The following is a 16046-nucleotide window of genomic DNA, read 5'->3' as shown; positions in this document are numbered from 1 at the left end:
CACATGCATTTAGAGATGATTTACAGGAATATGAATACATGTCCTTAAGACAGAATTATTTTTGTTGCCTCTAGAAATTATGGGAGACCTCCTCACTTACAAACTATCGATTAAATAGCATCCCACTACTTGATGAAAACATAATATTCGCAGTTTGCCCAGCAATCGCATTTTTTCGACCTTTTCCGTCAAACTCAGGATAAAAACCTCGAACACAATCACACTTTGTATAATTTGAATGTATATTATATTTATGTGTTTTGGCTGGTGGCCATATATCGCAAATAAAAGTATATTATTAAGATAATAAGATAACCTCGAACACATATTTCCCTAAGAAACTGAACATCTAATGCTAGGAGATGTTGACCATGTTTATTCAAGTATATCGAGTGAAAGTCCACCTAAATTAACAGTACATTATTTATATAGTTATTATTATGGTTGTAGAAACTAGAACTACAAGATGTCTGATTCAGATGTGATTTTAATTGTACATTAGTAGGCTTTTTAAAATTGAATAAGATTGTAAGACATATTTTCATTCATTGTGTGCTAAGAGAAAATATTAAGCTTCGCAGTTTAGAAAACTGTTAAATTCATTAATATAATTATAGTAAAAAACGTAACACAAAGATTTAAAAGTTTGAATGATTAACTGCTCACTACGGGTGCCGTCTGGATAAGCCTAATTAACAAGGTTCCGGGATTTATCAATTACAGTGCAGTGACAGTCAGTTAAAAATCATTTTTGGTGCATGATAGGGGAAATACCTTAATTGATTTATATTTAAAAATTAAACGGCATGTAGAGCAATTAGTTGATGTATTTTGGAAACTATTTACCGGAAATGCATAATTTGTATATGAATGAGCTTTTCTCAAACTTTTAGATACATACTTAAACTCACAAAAACTGCAATCGGCATAACACACATTTTCAGCGTTTCCAGTCGGTTTTAATCGTCAATGTTATGAGATGATAAACGTTAACGAGAAAATGTAAAAATAAAATGTTTAACATTGACAATATCCAGAAATGATAAAGGGCGAAATTAAATATAACACAGTTTTCAATATAACACATATCAGTCGGCATTTCACTTACACAGGCTTTTTTGAACGTCGAGGATATCTTACCTCGAAACTCACCTTCTTCATTTCTGCTATCGCGCTAAGCTGTAACTGGTTTTTCTTTTTAAACAGGTTGCTGATTGTGCATGCCGTTTTATAATTGGTAGTATCTTGAAACATAACTTGTCAGATGTTTTGTTCAAGTCACTATGGATTGTCAATAATACAGAAAAAACTAGATGCTCACCTTTTTAGTTTAATGATAAAAGCAGTCTTACTTATTCAAGTTGGTGTCCAATTAGCGTGTTAATTCAATGCAGTTGATCCTGAAAGATCACTTTTCATAATAGCATGGAACCTTTTTTTATTTAAATTTCGCACATTCTATTTCAAGATGTATAAACATGTTAAATGGATCATTATATATTTCATCTCCTATGTTTGTAAAATATATTTCATATTCACTTAAGATCACTTTACATGGCATATAATTCCGATTATTACAAAGAGTAATAAATTATAAAGATAATTTTACATTGGTTTTATTCTTATGTACATTTTGTATCGTACTTTAAACTTCATTACACACGTTTCTGTGATAAAAAATATATAATTTAAAATGTTTTGTATATGCACTTAATATTTCATAATGTTGAAACTTGATCCTAAATAGAGGATATTGAATGAGTGTAATTTAATTCTAAATTTATTCAACGAGTTGAATAAAATCATATTTATCGAGCCTCTGGTGAAAAATGGTAATTTTTACCTTTAAATGGGGGAGTTTGAGGTGCTAAATTAATCTGTGATTATTTTTCACGCGAGTTCTCCAAGTATATAGAAAAGTTTTTACACAGAAATCCGTAACGTTTTCAAGGAACTCCAAACAAGTTATCATAAAAACTCCATCCTTCGTGTAACAGTTACTCCCTCTTGTAATTGATATCATAAAATAAAATATTATCGATTATCGATAGCACAGATCTAGCACAGATCTATCGATAGCACAGATCTATCGTAGATAAAAAAAAATGCCCACCATTTTTTTTAACAATCGGAGCCTCAATTTGTGTTGTTTATAGTTTATTATGCGTACTATTTGAAACTATTTCAAAGTATCTTAAATGCATTGAGTTTACTTATCACGTGTAAAAAACGCCATAAGTATTAAAAAATACTTACATATTAAAACAAAACAAATCATTGTGTTACAAACAATATTGTTCTATAGTTTGGAGACATTTCTATTCAAAATGTATTTAATCGTGTTACCATACATCTACAGTGTGCTAAATGGAGGTAAGGTATTAGTTAACTGCCCTCGGGTAATGTGTGACATTGGTTTCGTCATTCTAGCCTTTCATACTGTGACGACAGGGGAAAGTGTCTTTTTTTTGCCTACGATACCAAAGTAAAAGAACATCAAACCACTTAGCAATTTGATTGTTATTATGAGGTTACACCCCTCTTGTAAAATAGAGATACTCTCGTGTGTCGATACTTTTTCTATTACAGAATCATGTAGACTATTTTGTTACCTTCAAATGATTGATATATTTGCTGTCAAAAGACCATTGTTAATTCATGACGTATATTTGCTTGCTTAAAAATTCCATCTTAGTTTATGCATCATTTAATATAGAATATAGACGTTCAATACACAGTCCCAACACACAGTATAATAAAAGTTTTATCTTAAAAATCCTACCGTTCATTAATCAAATAAAATAAGCGATATACGAGTATATGAAATGTTAAATAATTATATAATTATGAAAAATGGGGGTTCAGTGAAAAATATTAAAACACTTTTTTGATATACGATGAATTTCTCATAGTTAATTGTCATATAAAATATGTTGAAATTACTATGCTTTTCATATTTTGTAGATTAATACCTAGAGAGGTCTTCTAACTTTGCAATAAATTGAGGATCGCCTAGACGGAAGTCACCTGTTTGAATAAATTTTCAATCATTTGTTCATATTTGATGAGAACGTACCTTATGTGTTCCTCTATCTTCTTGCTATAATTTGGTATCCATAAGTGTAGTTATGCACTTTCTAGCAACACATTTTATCTGAGAATAATTTGAATCTAATTCGTACGTACAAATTGTCAAATAGTAGGGACACATTTTCTGTCCTTTGCAACTGAGATTTTGCAACTCCTCTGACAATTTAGTAATTTGTCTCATTTTTAAATTTTCCAACTGAATAATTAAAATTTTTGTTTTCATTTTGTTTAAGAATTCATTAAATAACTTTAATGTAAAGTAAAAACAGAGTAAAGTTTGCGAGACATACGTATATGTTAACAATCTCCGGAGTGTATTTCTTTCCTTTCACAGGTCTTAGAATTGTCAGATCATACAGTTATTTTAATCTCTGTTTTTTTGTGTGGAAAATTTAGAACAATCATAAAATGATGAATATAGTTACATTACAAACGCAAATCATTTCACTAATAATTTACATGTATATGTTATTGGTTTCGGTGTCTTACATCTAAAAAATAGAGAAAAACAGAATCCCTAAAGAAATCCCCACACGGCAAAATTGAAAATGCTGCAGACTCGATTTGATTGGGCCTATTCATAAGTCATATTACCTCAAATAATGAATACATAAATGGCTTGCTGTAAATATAGTATTCAGCGAGTTTAATTATACTTCCAATAGTCCTTTTACTATCACAGAATCGCAAATGTTCAAACAAGTTATGCACATTATATATATGTCAAGGTCATAGATACAATATTTTAATGCATCAAATTGAAATAATCACTGAATAAAATATAAACTTTATCTAGCAATTTGTATACCACCTCTTTGAAATCACGTTATGTTTACAATATGTAGTAAGATCAAGAATTCAAGATTTGCATTTAAATTGTAATAAATGGTACAGTTACAGAGATTACTTATTTTTATGACAATCTCAATACTACTTTGCTTACATTTTGCTACTTTCAAGACAGATAGATTCAATTTCACAACATAGTCATGTTGATAAGTCATTTGGTTTATTCTTTTGCTCCCTTAAAATCTGATGAAACTTTTCCTTGTATTTATCGATTAACAAACAGGAATTACACAAGTTCCACTGGATGATAATTGTAAACAAACAACCTTTTTCAATCCACACGTACATTTTTTCTGAAAAGTCATGTGTTGAAGGATTCAAACTGACGGTTCTTGTTTGGCTTGTGTTTGATATTATAAAATAATAACTACTTTATTGAAACTTTTGTGGGAATTCTCTAAATAATACAAACCTCAGAACATAACAATGACACTTCATATACTCTTGAATACAAAGACAAACCGTAGTATATATGTTAAAAATCACCAAAATTGATTCATCTAACTAAAGTTCAATAAATAGGCATAATTCAAAGTCATCAAACATTACCATTATCGATGGAGCTATAATCCAATAAAATACGACATTGATTTCATTGTAATTTTATTTTTTGATTTCATTTTCATAAAAAAAAACAGAATGCATACAATGTCTTATTCAATGGTAACAAATCCAAATAACGATTACGCTCTAAAATGTAAATTCATGTTTTACATTCCTTGTCTTAGATATTTCGCCATGTTTCCTGAATTGATAAAAACTATACATCAAGTTTGTATAATGACATTGTTATTCATTTCAAGTTTGTTTTACATGTATTAACATATACCAAAGTCAATTATCTTTCCAAGATCAATTGGAACAGTTCGTTTACAGTAGTATATGATATATTGAGGAAATTAAAAATAGTTTGAACCAGACAAATTCTTATCTTAAGACAGGCCGAATTCGTCATTATGTTGCTCAGGGTATTACATATAGTTTATCAACAAAATGACTTACACAAACGAAATAAGCAAATGTCACAATTGTAATAAGCATAGATAGAAATGTATAATTATACTTAAATTACAAAATTACACCGAAGAAAAGAATAATGCTTCTGAAATGTTATTTTGTTGTGAGTTGTTGCGTTTCTTTTCCAGTAAGTGATTTTTTGAACACGCAATATTAAGGTCGCATGGCGGCTTTTAAGCTTGACCTGTGTAAGAAGACTGCAGGTGCCTATCCGTGCATATGTAAGACCTTCGACTGTCCGTTATCCTAGAATACAAGTCTATCTCTTTCAAATAATCAATTATGTTTTTTGATGGAATTGTATAAAAGAGTTCTTTGAGTGAATTTACAGAATAAAATCTATTACGGGCCTGTGAAAAATCATGACTGTCGAGCATTTTCTTCTTGAATGTCATGAATTTTCACAGGCCCGTAATAGATTTTATTCTGTAAATTCACTCAAAGAACTCTTTAATACAATTCCATCAAAAAACATAATTGATTATTTGAAAGAGATAAACTTGTATTCCAGGATCTAATTGGCTCATTTCTATTGTCATTTACAAAGTTTTACATAACTTTTAAGCCTATTATAGCATTCGGCACGATATGGCCAGTTATGTGTTGACGTGCCGTAAAAATCCAAACAAACAAACAAAACTGTCCGTTATCTGTCTGGGCGACTTCCTTACTGATGATATAATTTTTATATTGAATCTGTAGAAGCATGTCTGATAACGATAATGGTTGGATACTGCTCCAAAATTAAATGACGTGAAATACAGCATGATCACGGTTCTGTGATTTTAATGACTAAAAAGTAACAATTGGTTAGTTAAAGTATGAGGTCACGTTTCTTACATCATTCTATATTTATTTAAATCATGTGCAGAAATAACATCTGCAAGCTATTCTTATTTCAAACATTAAACAGCTGCAAGGACATACATGTATACAGTGGCATTCATAATGAATTTAAGTTCTTAACGAAGCTCGTGGACGACCACATATACGCTATATATTACATAACGATTCACCAAGTGATGTATATGATTTTAATTAAAGCTTTTCTGATTTTGATTAAACAATAACTGTTTACTTTAACTAAACTTAGTAACATACACAATGTCGTTTGTCTTAAGCATACTATCCTTATTCTTGATATTGTGTGCAAGTATGCAAGCATTAAAATGAAAATCAGAAACATGCCAGTGGTTAATCTATTCTTATCGTTATACCAATATTTATACGGTCGATGTCTTGCTTTTGTAATTGTATACGTTCATATATATGTATTTAGACATTTGAAAATAAAAGATGTCACTCATAGGTAATTAGTACCACATGCAAAATGAACAATGGAAGTGATAAAAACCATAACCTTGTCAATAGGACACACAGTTAACAAAACACTTAAAATATGTATTTGGAATAGGCATATGACAGCTAACAGCGAGTAAAATGTATCTTTTTCATTAGTACGTAAAACATGTAACTCATTAAACTTAGGTTCACATCAATCTGATACATATGTAATTAATAAACAACCTTTTAAAAGCAATGTGATGTGGTTTATATATTACTTTCAGCATGTAAAGTTCTAAACTAACAATGAAAACTTTGATTTCAAATATGTTCAAATTTTATTTTTTTCCGTTGGTGTTAAACTTTTTCGACGATCCTTTCCTAAACACTTCATGTTTGTTTCTGAGGAAATCGTCGGAATCGCCAAACTGGAAACGCTCTGACTATTTTTGGACTGATGCAACCCTTTTTTCTTCATGTGTCTTGGTAGCGAACTGTCTGATCCTTGATGATATACACTAGGAGTGCTTCTGCTTCTATCATTTTTGCGAAGTTGTTTTCCTACATGCTTACCATTAGGTTTTTGTCCATTTGAATGAAGATCATAAAGAGGAAGGGATATAACGGATTCCCTTTGCTTACGCCTCTTTTTCCTAGCTTCCGTGTGAACAACAATAAGGCGATAAATGAGTAAAATAATGACCAGTGAGTTTTTGGAGGTGAAGAACATGTTTGTGTATGATACAACATGGTACCAAAAGATCAGCATTAACCGTACACATAAAAATGGAAGATCTTGTAACAAGATTGACGTAAGGATGCCGTACAACTCCGGATTACAACACCCTCCATCATCTTCAAACTCTGTTCTTTGCATCGGAAGACCAACCTGATCTCGTCTTGCTTTCGATGCAGTTAATACCATTGTAAATTGCAGTAAGCTCAACGACCATATCCCTAGTATTATGTAGCAAAGAAGCCTATTATATTTAACCTGAAAGAAAAAAATTAAAGTGTATACCAAAAGTGAGTTTCATAAAAAAATATATATCAAAGTGAAGAGATAAACATTGCATCAGATATTTTACATTGACGTAATCACACTGTCTTTGCTTGCAATTCAATGAAACATCGAAAACTTATGGCAAAATTTTGTAATGTTGTATGTTTCATATGCCCGCAATTCACGCACTTCAAATTCTAACCTTATTTTGTTTATTAAATATGACCTGATTTTCAACGATACACAAGATGCAAAGTTTAAATATGTACCCCTATTAATGACTATTGAACGAGTTGTCATGTCATATATTGTTACAGTAACGTCAAACAATTACTCTCTTTACATACAGTTTATAAAATACTTGCCTTTTCATAATTTTGAGTAGGTAATGGTTACAACACGTTAAAGTTAGGGGAAATTATGCTACTTTACTTAATATTTAGGCTAAAATGTCAGTTGAAAATATTTAATGTTCACAGTTTTCGAAACTAAGTATGGATGAAAAAAATAAAATAATAAATGCAATTATATAATGAATTTAAAGCTATAAAAATTATGGTGATTAGGTTCTAATATCCTCATTATTAAAATGAACAAAACAAATAATTCTTTAACAGATTTTTATTGTCATGTAACACTTTAATTACTCGTTAAAATGTTATAAGCACATTTACCCTACTGTCGAGATAATTAAAAATAGAGCACTAGTGATAATAAATTGCTCGTAAAGCGAAAACAATTGCCTGCAACTGAAATAATCTGAAACATTTATTTGTTCTATGATTCTGAAGTGCTTGAAGAGGTATCTTATGCCAAATAAATAGCAGAACTCCCATTGCCCTCTCATTTTTCAGGATCTTGAAGGTATAAGTATATGCTATTGAAGAATAAAAATCATTTTCTTGTCTCCCGGCAATTTATAATAATAATAGTTATATCTATCCGTATATGAAAAACCGAAACGGACATACAACCCAGGGCAATGTATTGTCTAGGGCGGGGCACAAAATCCCATTATATTACAAACACCTTAGTTACGACTCTGATTTAAAAAAATACATTATACTAATCTAGAGTTATAAAATGAATCTGTTATCAAAGGGATACTTAAGAGTGCAGTAGCGAAATAAGCAATCATTACATATACCATAATTTGTAGAAGCATGTCTGATAACGATAATGGTTGGATATTGCTCCAAAATTAAATGACGTGAAATACAGCATAATCACGGTTCTGTGATTTTAATGACTAAAATGTTAGCCAGAAAACTGTCTAAATGTTAAAACACTGAGAAGTAGATCAATAATGGGACAACTGACCTTCTTTCCCAATCTCCATCGCGAATATTGTGCTCATTTGCATGTTTATTTCATATATAAGTTTTTAAGTTTTTTTAGCACTTACACTTATAGCATAAGGTCGATAAATACTTATTATTTAAGAGCATTTTAAGTTATGCAATGTGTGTTCACCGTTGAATACTTATATAAATACATTTGTCGAGTAGGCAAAGAGCAAACGCTTCAATATTAAAGTAGAAACAAATCATTATTATTGTCATAGATTCATAATTTAAAATCCTAAAAAATTTGCTTTTTCAGAACGTAATTTTACATCGTCTTAATAAATTATTTTATAATTGTTGGATAGATCAAAAAAAAAAAAACTTCCAGTGTGAAAACAAATAAAATTACTGGCATATAATGGCACGAAAAATAGAAAATAAATATTGTCATAGAAAATTGACGCTCCCCGAAATTGCATATTTTCAATTTATTGCAATGCACGACAACCATTCAATAAGCCAATAATAGCAAAAGTGTAATTATCCAGTTTCCATGACACATATGAGTAGGAATACTTTTAATATGAACATGAAGAAGAAACCGTTGCAATTCAAAACGTATTAAATACTGTTTTAATGAACAATGACACAAGCATATGTCATTTTGCCTGATTAAACCGATTCTAATTGCTTCTTACAGTCATTTGAATTTTATCAGAATGATGCCAAATTTAAAGACTTATGACAAATGTTAACGGAATGCAAATGCATAATTATTGTGCGTTGAATAAATTTGTAATTACTGTATCAGATATCTTACCTCGTCCTCACTGAAGGCTTCATAAAATTCTACAATATCTGCAGCTGTACCAACGTAAACAAGAAGAAGCTGGGACAACTGGTCATGCGATATGGAACCCTTTGGCAAAATCCATCGACCCACAATAAGCATGAGCAACAGAAATTGTTCCAAAACTCGCAACCATAGGTCAGCTGAAAATGCTATAGGTATTGAAATGCTCAACTGAAACATAAAATGTTATTTATCAAACACACATATTAAAATATCAATAATAATAACACATTTGATATACTTAAAAACAATAGAAATGATAAAGAACAGCTGTTCAATTCCAAGATTATCACAGCATTGACTTCCTCTATCGTTTTTCAATTAAAACTTGTGCAATAATTGAACTGTTTAAAAAGTACATCACAATCACGGAGCCTAAGGTGACATTTTTCCACACTTCTTTTCCCGGAACTTAATTCGTTTTTACGAAATAATAATTCGTAATTACGAAATATTAAATCGTAATTACGAAATATTATTTCGTAATTACGAAATATTAATTCGTTTTTACGAAATATAAATTCGTTTTCACAAAATATTATTTCCTAATTACGCAATATTCATTTTAAATTTTAATTCGTTTTTACGAAATATTTATTCCTAATAACGAAATATTAATTTGTTTCTACGAAATATTATTTCGAAATTACGAAATGTTAATATTTATAAAGACAGTATTGAAACTAAGTTCCTGACCAAAGGCATGTAAATGCAATATAAATAGTTTTTTTTTCAACTTTACACTATTGTATATAAATTAAGATAATCGCCTGTCAAAAGCGTTGCCGCCACAGCAACGCTTTAGCAAGTGATAAAACACACGCTAAAATGGGGGTCCAAACACGGACAATATTTTTTCTGTTTCGTTTAGTCGATATTATTGAGTTTTGAAATAAAATATGATGTACATACATAAATTGTAAGGAAATACACTTTTTTCAAATTGATAAGATTAGTGAAAATATGGAGCCCCCCTTTTTAGTTTTACTAATGTATATGATAAAAGAATGTAATAATATAGCATGTTTCTTTTTTAAAGAGACATGTCAGAAAAGATTAATTAAAATTAAAACATTGCTGATGGGAATATGTATTTGACAAGGGAAGAAAAGAGAATATTTTGGAATGACTTCTTACTTCTAAACCCTGTTTGAAATATCATAACTTGAGAACCATTCGCTTTATAATCGCGAGGTTGATGCAGGCTTGTAAATGACCCCTTTGTGAATTATATTGGGTTTTTTTTGTCAAACTCACAATGACATTAAATAAGATTTCGTAAAAAAGAAATAATATTTCGTAATTACGAATAAATATTTCGTAAAAACGAATTATTATTTCGTAAAACGAATTTATATTTCGTAAAAGAGAATTAATATTTCGTAAAAACGAATTAATATTTCGTAAATTCGAATAAACATTTCGTGAAAACTAATTAATATTTTGTAAAAACGAATTAAATGCCGGGATAAAAAGAGTCGAAAATGTCACCACAATCACGCAATTAGACAATTACACTTTAACAGTCTTTGGATTCCTATGCAAAATAATGTGACAGGAATGACGAATCAATTATAATTTGTCGGAGCATTTTATAAATTACAGTGCATCTGCACGTTAAATATTTAATGCATTTAAATGACTGATCAGAACAACAATATTGATCAAAATACTACATCAAGTATGTTAATAATTTCTGTAAATATTATATTAATTACTTTGAAAAACATAAATCATCTAAAAAGAAATAAGGTCATTTAAGAAGGGGATTTCATTCGCTGATAAATAAGATATTAAATATCATAGGAAACAAATATTGTTACAGTCTAATCATAAGAAAAAAATAATGATTAAGATAAACCCATTGGCATGTTTAGAAAAAAAGTTCTCTATGTTTCTGCAAACAGCAAAAGTATTCAATTCGTAGTACTGTTTTGATACTGCCAATCCAAGGTTGTACCCATTGTGTTACATGCTGTATGATTTGTACATATTTGCACCCTCTTTCTTTTCCCGTCTGTATGTTGTTTTCCTTTTGCTTTTCATGACATTCACGTGACACATTAAGGGTTCCATAATAACTGTCATATTAACACATCTGCAGATATTTCTAAATTAAAACACATGCTATCACATACTAAATGTGGAATTCTGTTCAAACTGGTGCTAGGTTGCCTGAACGGTCGCTTGCACTTACCAGTACCCTCCATGATTAGGTTGAGTCAAACTGAGACATCAACATGTTCAATTTCTCCGTTACGGAAGTTCTTTATGGTTTCATAATTACTTTATATGCCCTCAAATTAAGATTTTCCTTAAACCTTGATTTTGGTTTTCATATTTCATTTATTCGCACCTATAACTCCCTTTAATGTCCTAAACATACATCAGTTTTTGCCCTTATCCTATTTGCTGTCCGTTAAGTGGCTATTTATTGACTTGATGTAACTTATTATTTTAGGGAGTTGTTTTAACGTGGTAAACTTTGTTGATTTTCATTTGCATTTTTTATGTTTCTAGAAACAGACTTAGATATAATGGATTCAAACAAGCTCAAAATGTGAACAAAGGACAACGTGTGGAACTGACGAACATATTTAAACCTTTATCAGATTTTACCTCTCTAAATTATGTATGAAACGTTTACATATAAATAAATACGAGTACTTACCCCAAAATCATCCAGGTTTAGATTTAAAGACTCTTTCGTATCATTTCCTCGTGCTCGACTTATGGTTACATTTGTCGAATTTGTTTCTGCCTGTTCCCTTAAGTTAAAAAATAATCGACAAGATATTTATGGAAAAACGGTGTATAATAAGACCTTAATAAGACTGGTTATATGAGTCAAAGTCACAAGTCATAAAAGTATAGCAAATATGTTTAAAAATTGTTAAACCAAAATCTTTTCTTCTTTAACAATAACAGATAATAAATTGGAAGGAACAAAATAATGACAACTTAATCTAAAAGTAATAAATGTATGTCATATAATTCAGACAATGAGGTATTGTAAGATGAGAACAGAAAAAATATATTCAATCAAAATTATCCGCAACAATGTTTAATCTGCAGGAGGATCTGCCAATTTGATAAAGCAGACAATTTGATAAAACGACTGATTGATTAGATATTGTACTCGCTCCTGATACTCCAGTTAATTATCTATTCTGGCTAGTTAATTGTAGCTGTCACATATATCATTATCAAATAGTTCAGTTGACTTGTAGTTTTAATTATACAGCGCAATTCATGTTTTTATACACAATTCAACCCTATAAATCCAATAAAGATAGTGCATTTATTTGTTAAAGTGTTCTGCACAAACGGTATTCAATATACAACTACACCTGATGCTACACATTATGTTATTTCCGCGAACTTTGGCGAGGCTGATCTTAATTTTCAAGCAAATGATGAAAGGTTGTCGCCGACGATGTGTTAAAACCCCAACATACCTGCTCAACAATTACTGTCAAATATTGATATCCGAAAGGCGAAAGAATATGAAGACAGCGACTTAAGTAATAAATTACGAAGTCAACATATAATATTGCATAAACGCCTTTTGTGAGCACTAAAAATTTAAGGCTATTTTGCTCGGGTTTAAGATGAGTTTCCGGGTTTCTGCAGATAACAAGTAATAACTTTATTCAATTCACCTTTCCAATTCCGGTCGTGCAGGAAGAAATTGTTCATAATATGCCCGCATGAAATAAAAAAATGTAAATAACTGCCGACAATATGGGGACAATATATTATTTATTTTTAAAATATCATTATTACCTAAGTGATATTCTCGCCTCCATTTCATGAAGCTCTAAGAACCAAATAGCCGGTACAACACTTCCTAAGTAGAAAAATACGCTTGGACAAAACCTGAAAATATAGATTTAAACAATGTTGATACAAGTTTTTATCGACGAACAATATTTATTGTACATTGTCAAGGTGTTCAAAACTTTGAATTAACATATTACATATTGACTTAGTTTTTCACCTAGTTAAATATTGATCATTTGTGACAATAATACATTTTTATGCTTTCGTGTAGAAAGGGAGTGATTTCATAAAATTCTTATCTTTTCCGTCCAGAAATAAGAAGTTTCGAACATTTGTATGAATGTTCTGAGCAATACAAATAACAACTGACTTGAAAATTGTTTCCAAAGATATTATCTTTCATCGCTAATAAGACAATGTGTTTTTATATGCACTTTTCATCGATGTATAAGTGTTTTAACCACATCAATCAACTTTTCGTTTCTACAACATTTAGAATCAACTATTTAAAACAGGACAGAACAGAACATAATGTTATTTCTAAAAAGTACGTGGACCGTTGATATACAACATGATATAACGTATAGATTAATACAGTAAGTTTCATGGCATTTTAATACATTTCGTACAATATTTACTACATATAAAACTAAGCAAAAATTTAAAAAATAGAGAAAAACAGAATCCCTAAAGAAAGCCCAACACTGCAAAATTGAAAATGTTGCAGGCTCGGTTTGATTGAGCCTGTTCATGGACGGTACTGGAAAGTGCCTGGAAAGTTACCGTCCACGCCCCCTAGCACCGGCTTAAGCAGAATTCAACATTTAAACACGAAAATGGTGAAATTTTGAATTTGAATTTAAAAACATCCGAAGATTCATTCAAAACTTATCATTACTTATCATTATATTTCAGCATTTTTTAAAACTTATTTACGCAGAAAATATATATAGTCGGCCAAATACTTTTAGTAAAACTTATCTCGAATTGTGAAATTTAAACATTTTATGTCTATAATTTATTTATTTATTTAATCACTTTTATTATTTTTTCTAACTTTTAAAATAAAATAATCCATGGACTACAAGTAAAAAATTCACAACCCGCAAATGAAATATAAGACATGGTCCTATTTTATATGAGTAATAAAAGTATGTTATATTCGTTTGTTTCGTTTTTTATTTCGAACAAATATTTGAGTTCTTAACGAACAAACCATTCCAAAAAGGCAAATGTATATGTTTTAATGAAGTATTATTTATAATAAAGTATATTACTATCTTATATGAATCACTATGAAAATTTCCTTCATGCTGGAAGACCATAAAGCAGTGAGCACCACGTAAACAAGTTGCCAGGTTGTAAAACACGTGCTGTATAAATTGTTATAACGTAAATATGTGGCTAATAATATAAGAAGGAAGTGCACGTGTTGAACGAGTTAATTGGAAACCTATTGCTTTATTGAAATGTTTATTAGAAGAAATATCAAGACTTGTTTATACTGAGTGGAAATAAAAAGTTCAATAAAAGTTTACAAATGAATGCAAAGAATTTTTATTAACAGACGTTTTCTTACTATTCCTCTGGAAACGATAAAATATCAGATTTAACTATCGGTCTGTTCTGAAGATGTTTAAACAAAGAACAAATTCAGCATCATATAAATGTAATTAGTTGCTTGATTTCTTTTGTAATTTCAAAAGAAAGAAAATGATTGATAGAAACATAACTCGGTTAGTCAAACACTGTAATTATCATGCAATAAGAATGGTTCACAGTAAAATCCTCATATCAGATTTGATATGCCTAATTAAAAAAACATCAATGTAATGAGATAAAAGACAAGAATTAAGATCAACAAGGCAAAAGCAACGTTCAAAGGACGCAGCCCCCGACACACCAAAAGCAGGGCACCCAGAAGGCACCAAACCAAAACCCGGAGTGGACACAAGGGCGGCGAAAGGAGAGGGACATGTAATAAGTGAAAAAATGCCATAGGTATATGATGAAATTCAATCATCAGGAGTTTGTTTAACTGCCTGTACGGTATCTGATAAGTTCAAGTTTATACTGCACAACATTTGCACATCTGCCTGACATCCTGCATTTGTACTGCGTTACTAGTAAGGGCTTTTTTGCATATTGTAACAGCATATTGGTAATTTCCGTGGATTTAGCTTTAAAGTGCTCTTTGCAACGTGCAAACTACATTCTTTTTTAAGTTAACAACATACTTTTTTTTTAAATTCATTAACAAATGTTCATGACAATTATCATGATTCTACAGGCATGCTGCTTTTCACTTGCGGCTTTTCACTTGCTCTGACTATTAATTTGAAAAATCACATCCCTGCATTTTGTCAGGCACTGGGAATTGAAAAAAATATATCTGTGATAAGAAACTAAACACAAAGGCATTCTGTCAACTAGAATGAGATTTTTTATAACTGATTAATGTTTGTCTTTTATTATTGATGCCGTCCCAATGCTATATTAGGTTGTTTGACAAGATTGCAATATATTTATAACATATAGGTTAATAAGAACAGAATTTTTATTTCAATTATTTTTGTCTTATGATTTTACGATTGTTTGATTGTTATTTTTTCTTCTCCTTTTTTTCTTTTTTATCCATAAGCATTAAAAAGATAAATATTAATGTTAAGAATACTTAATATAATTGTTCTTGAATGATAGTAACAAAGATTATTCTCATTTAGTAATAAAAATGATTTACATTGTATATACATAACTGATACATATTGATATACATGTATACCCGTTTTAAGCTGCACTTATTTGCTATGCAAGACTAAGAGTATGCTTTTTTCACGCGGATGTGCAATGAGCGCAGGACAAAAAGAACACTGATGTCCTT

At 30.2% G+C, this 16046-nt stretch overlaps 1 protein-coding gene across 3 annotated transcripts in view; it reads right to left on the bottom strand.

The window, feature by feature from the left end:
- Positions 1-4525: 4525 nt before the first annotated feature.
- The window catches only part of LOC132727034 (transmembrane protein 26-like), a 71555-nt gene continuing 60034 nt past the window's right edge, over positions 4526-16046 (bottom strand). For all 3 annotated transcript variants that reach the window (XM_060712446.1, XM_060712447.1, XM_060712445.1), the window contains exons 2-5: positions 13169-13261; positions 12054-12150; positions 9350-9553; positions 4526-7234 (exon numbers count right to left, since the gene is read on the bottom strand). In XM_060712446.1, coding sequence (XP_060568429.1) covers positions 6572-7234; positions 9350-9553; positions 12054-12150; positions 13169-13261 — 1057 coding nt within the window. In that variant the 3' untranslated portion in view covers positions 4526-6571. The remainder of the gene's footprint in view (positions 7235-9349; positions 9554-12053; positions 12151-13168; positions 13262-16046) is intronic.

This window comes from Ruditapes philippinarum, unplaced genomic scaffold (genome assembly GCF_026571515.1).
Source record: "Ruditapes philippinarum isolate M1 unplaced genomic scaffold, ASM2657151v2 ctg779_1_1_1_1, whole genome shotgun sequence".
In the NCBI taxonomy this organism is placed as follows: Eukaryota; Metazoa; Mollusca; class Bivalvia; order Venerida; family Veneridae; genus Ruditapes; species Ruditapes philippinarum.
Note: the sequence above shows the minus strand (reverse complement) of the source record. Positions and strands in the feature narration are given on the sequence as shown.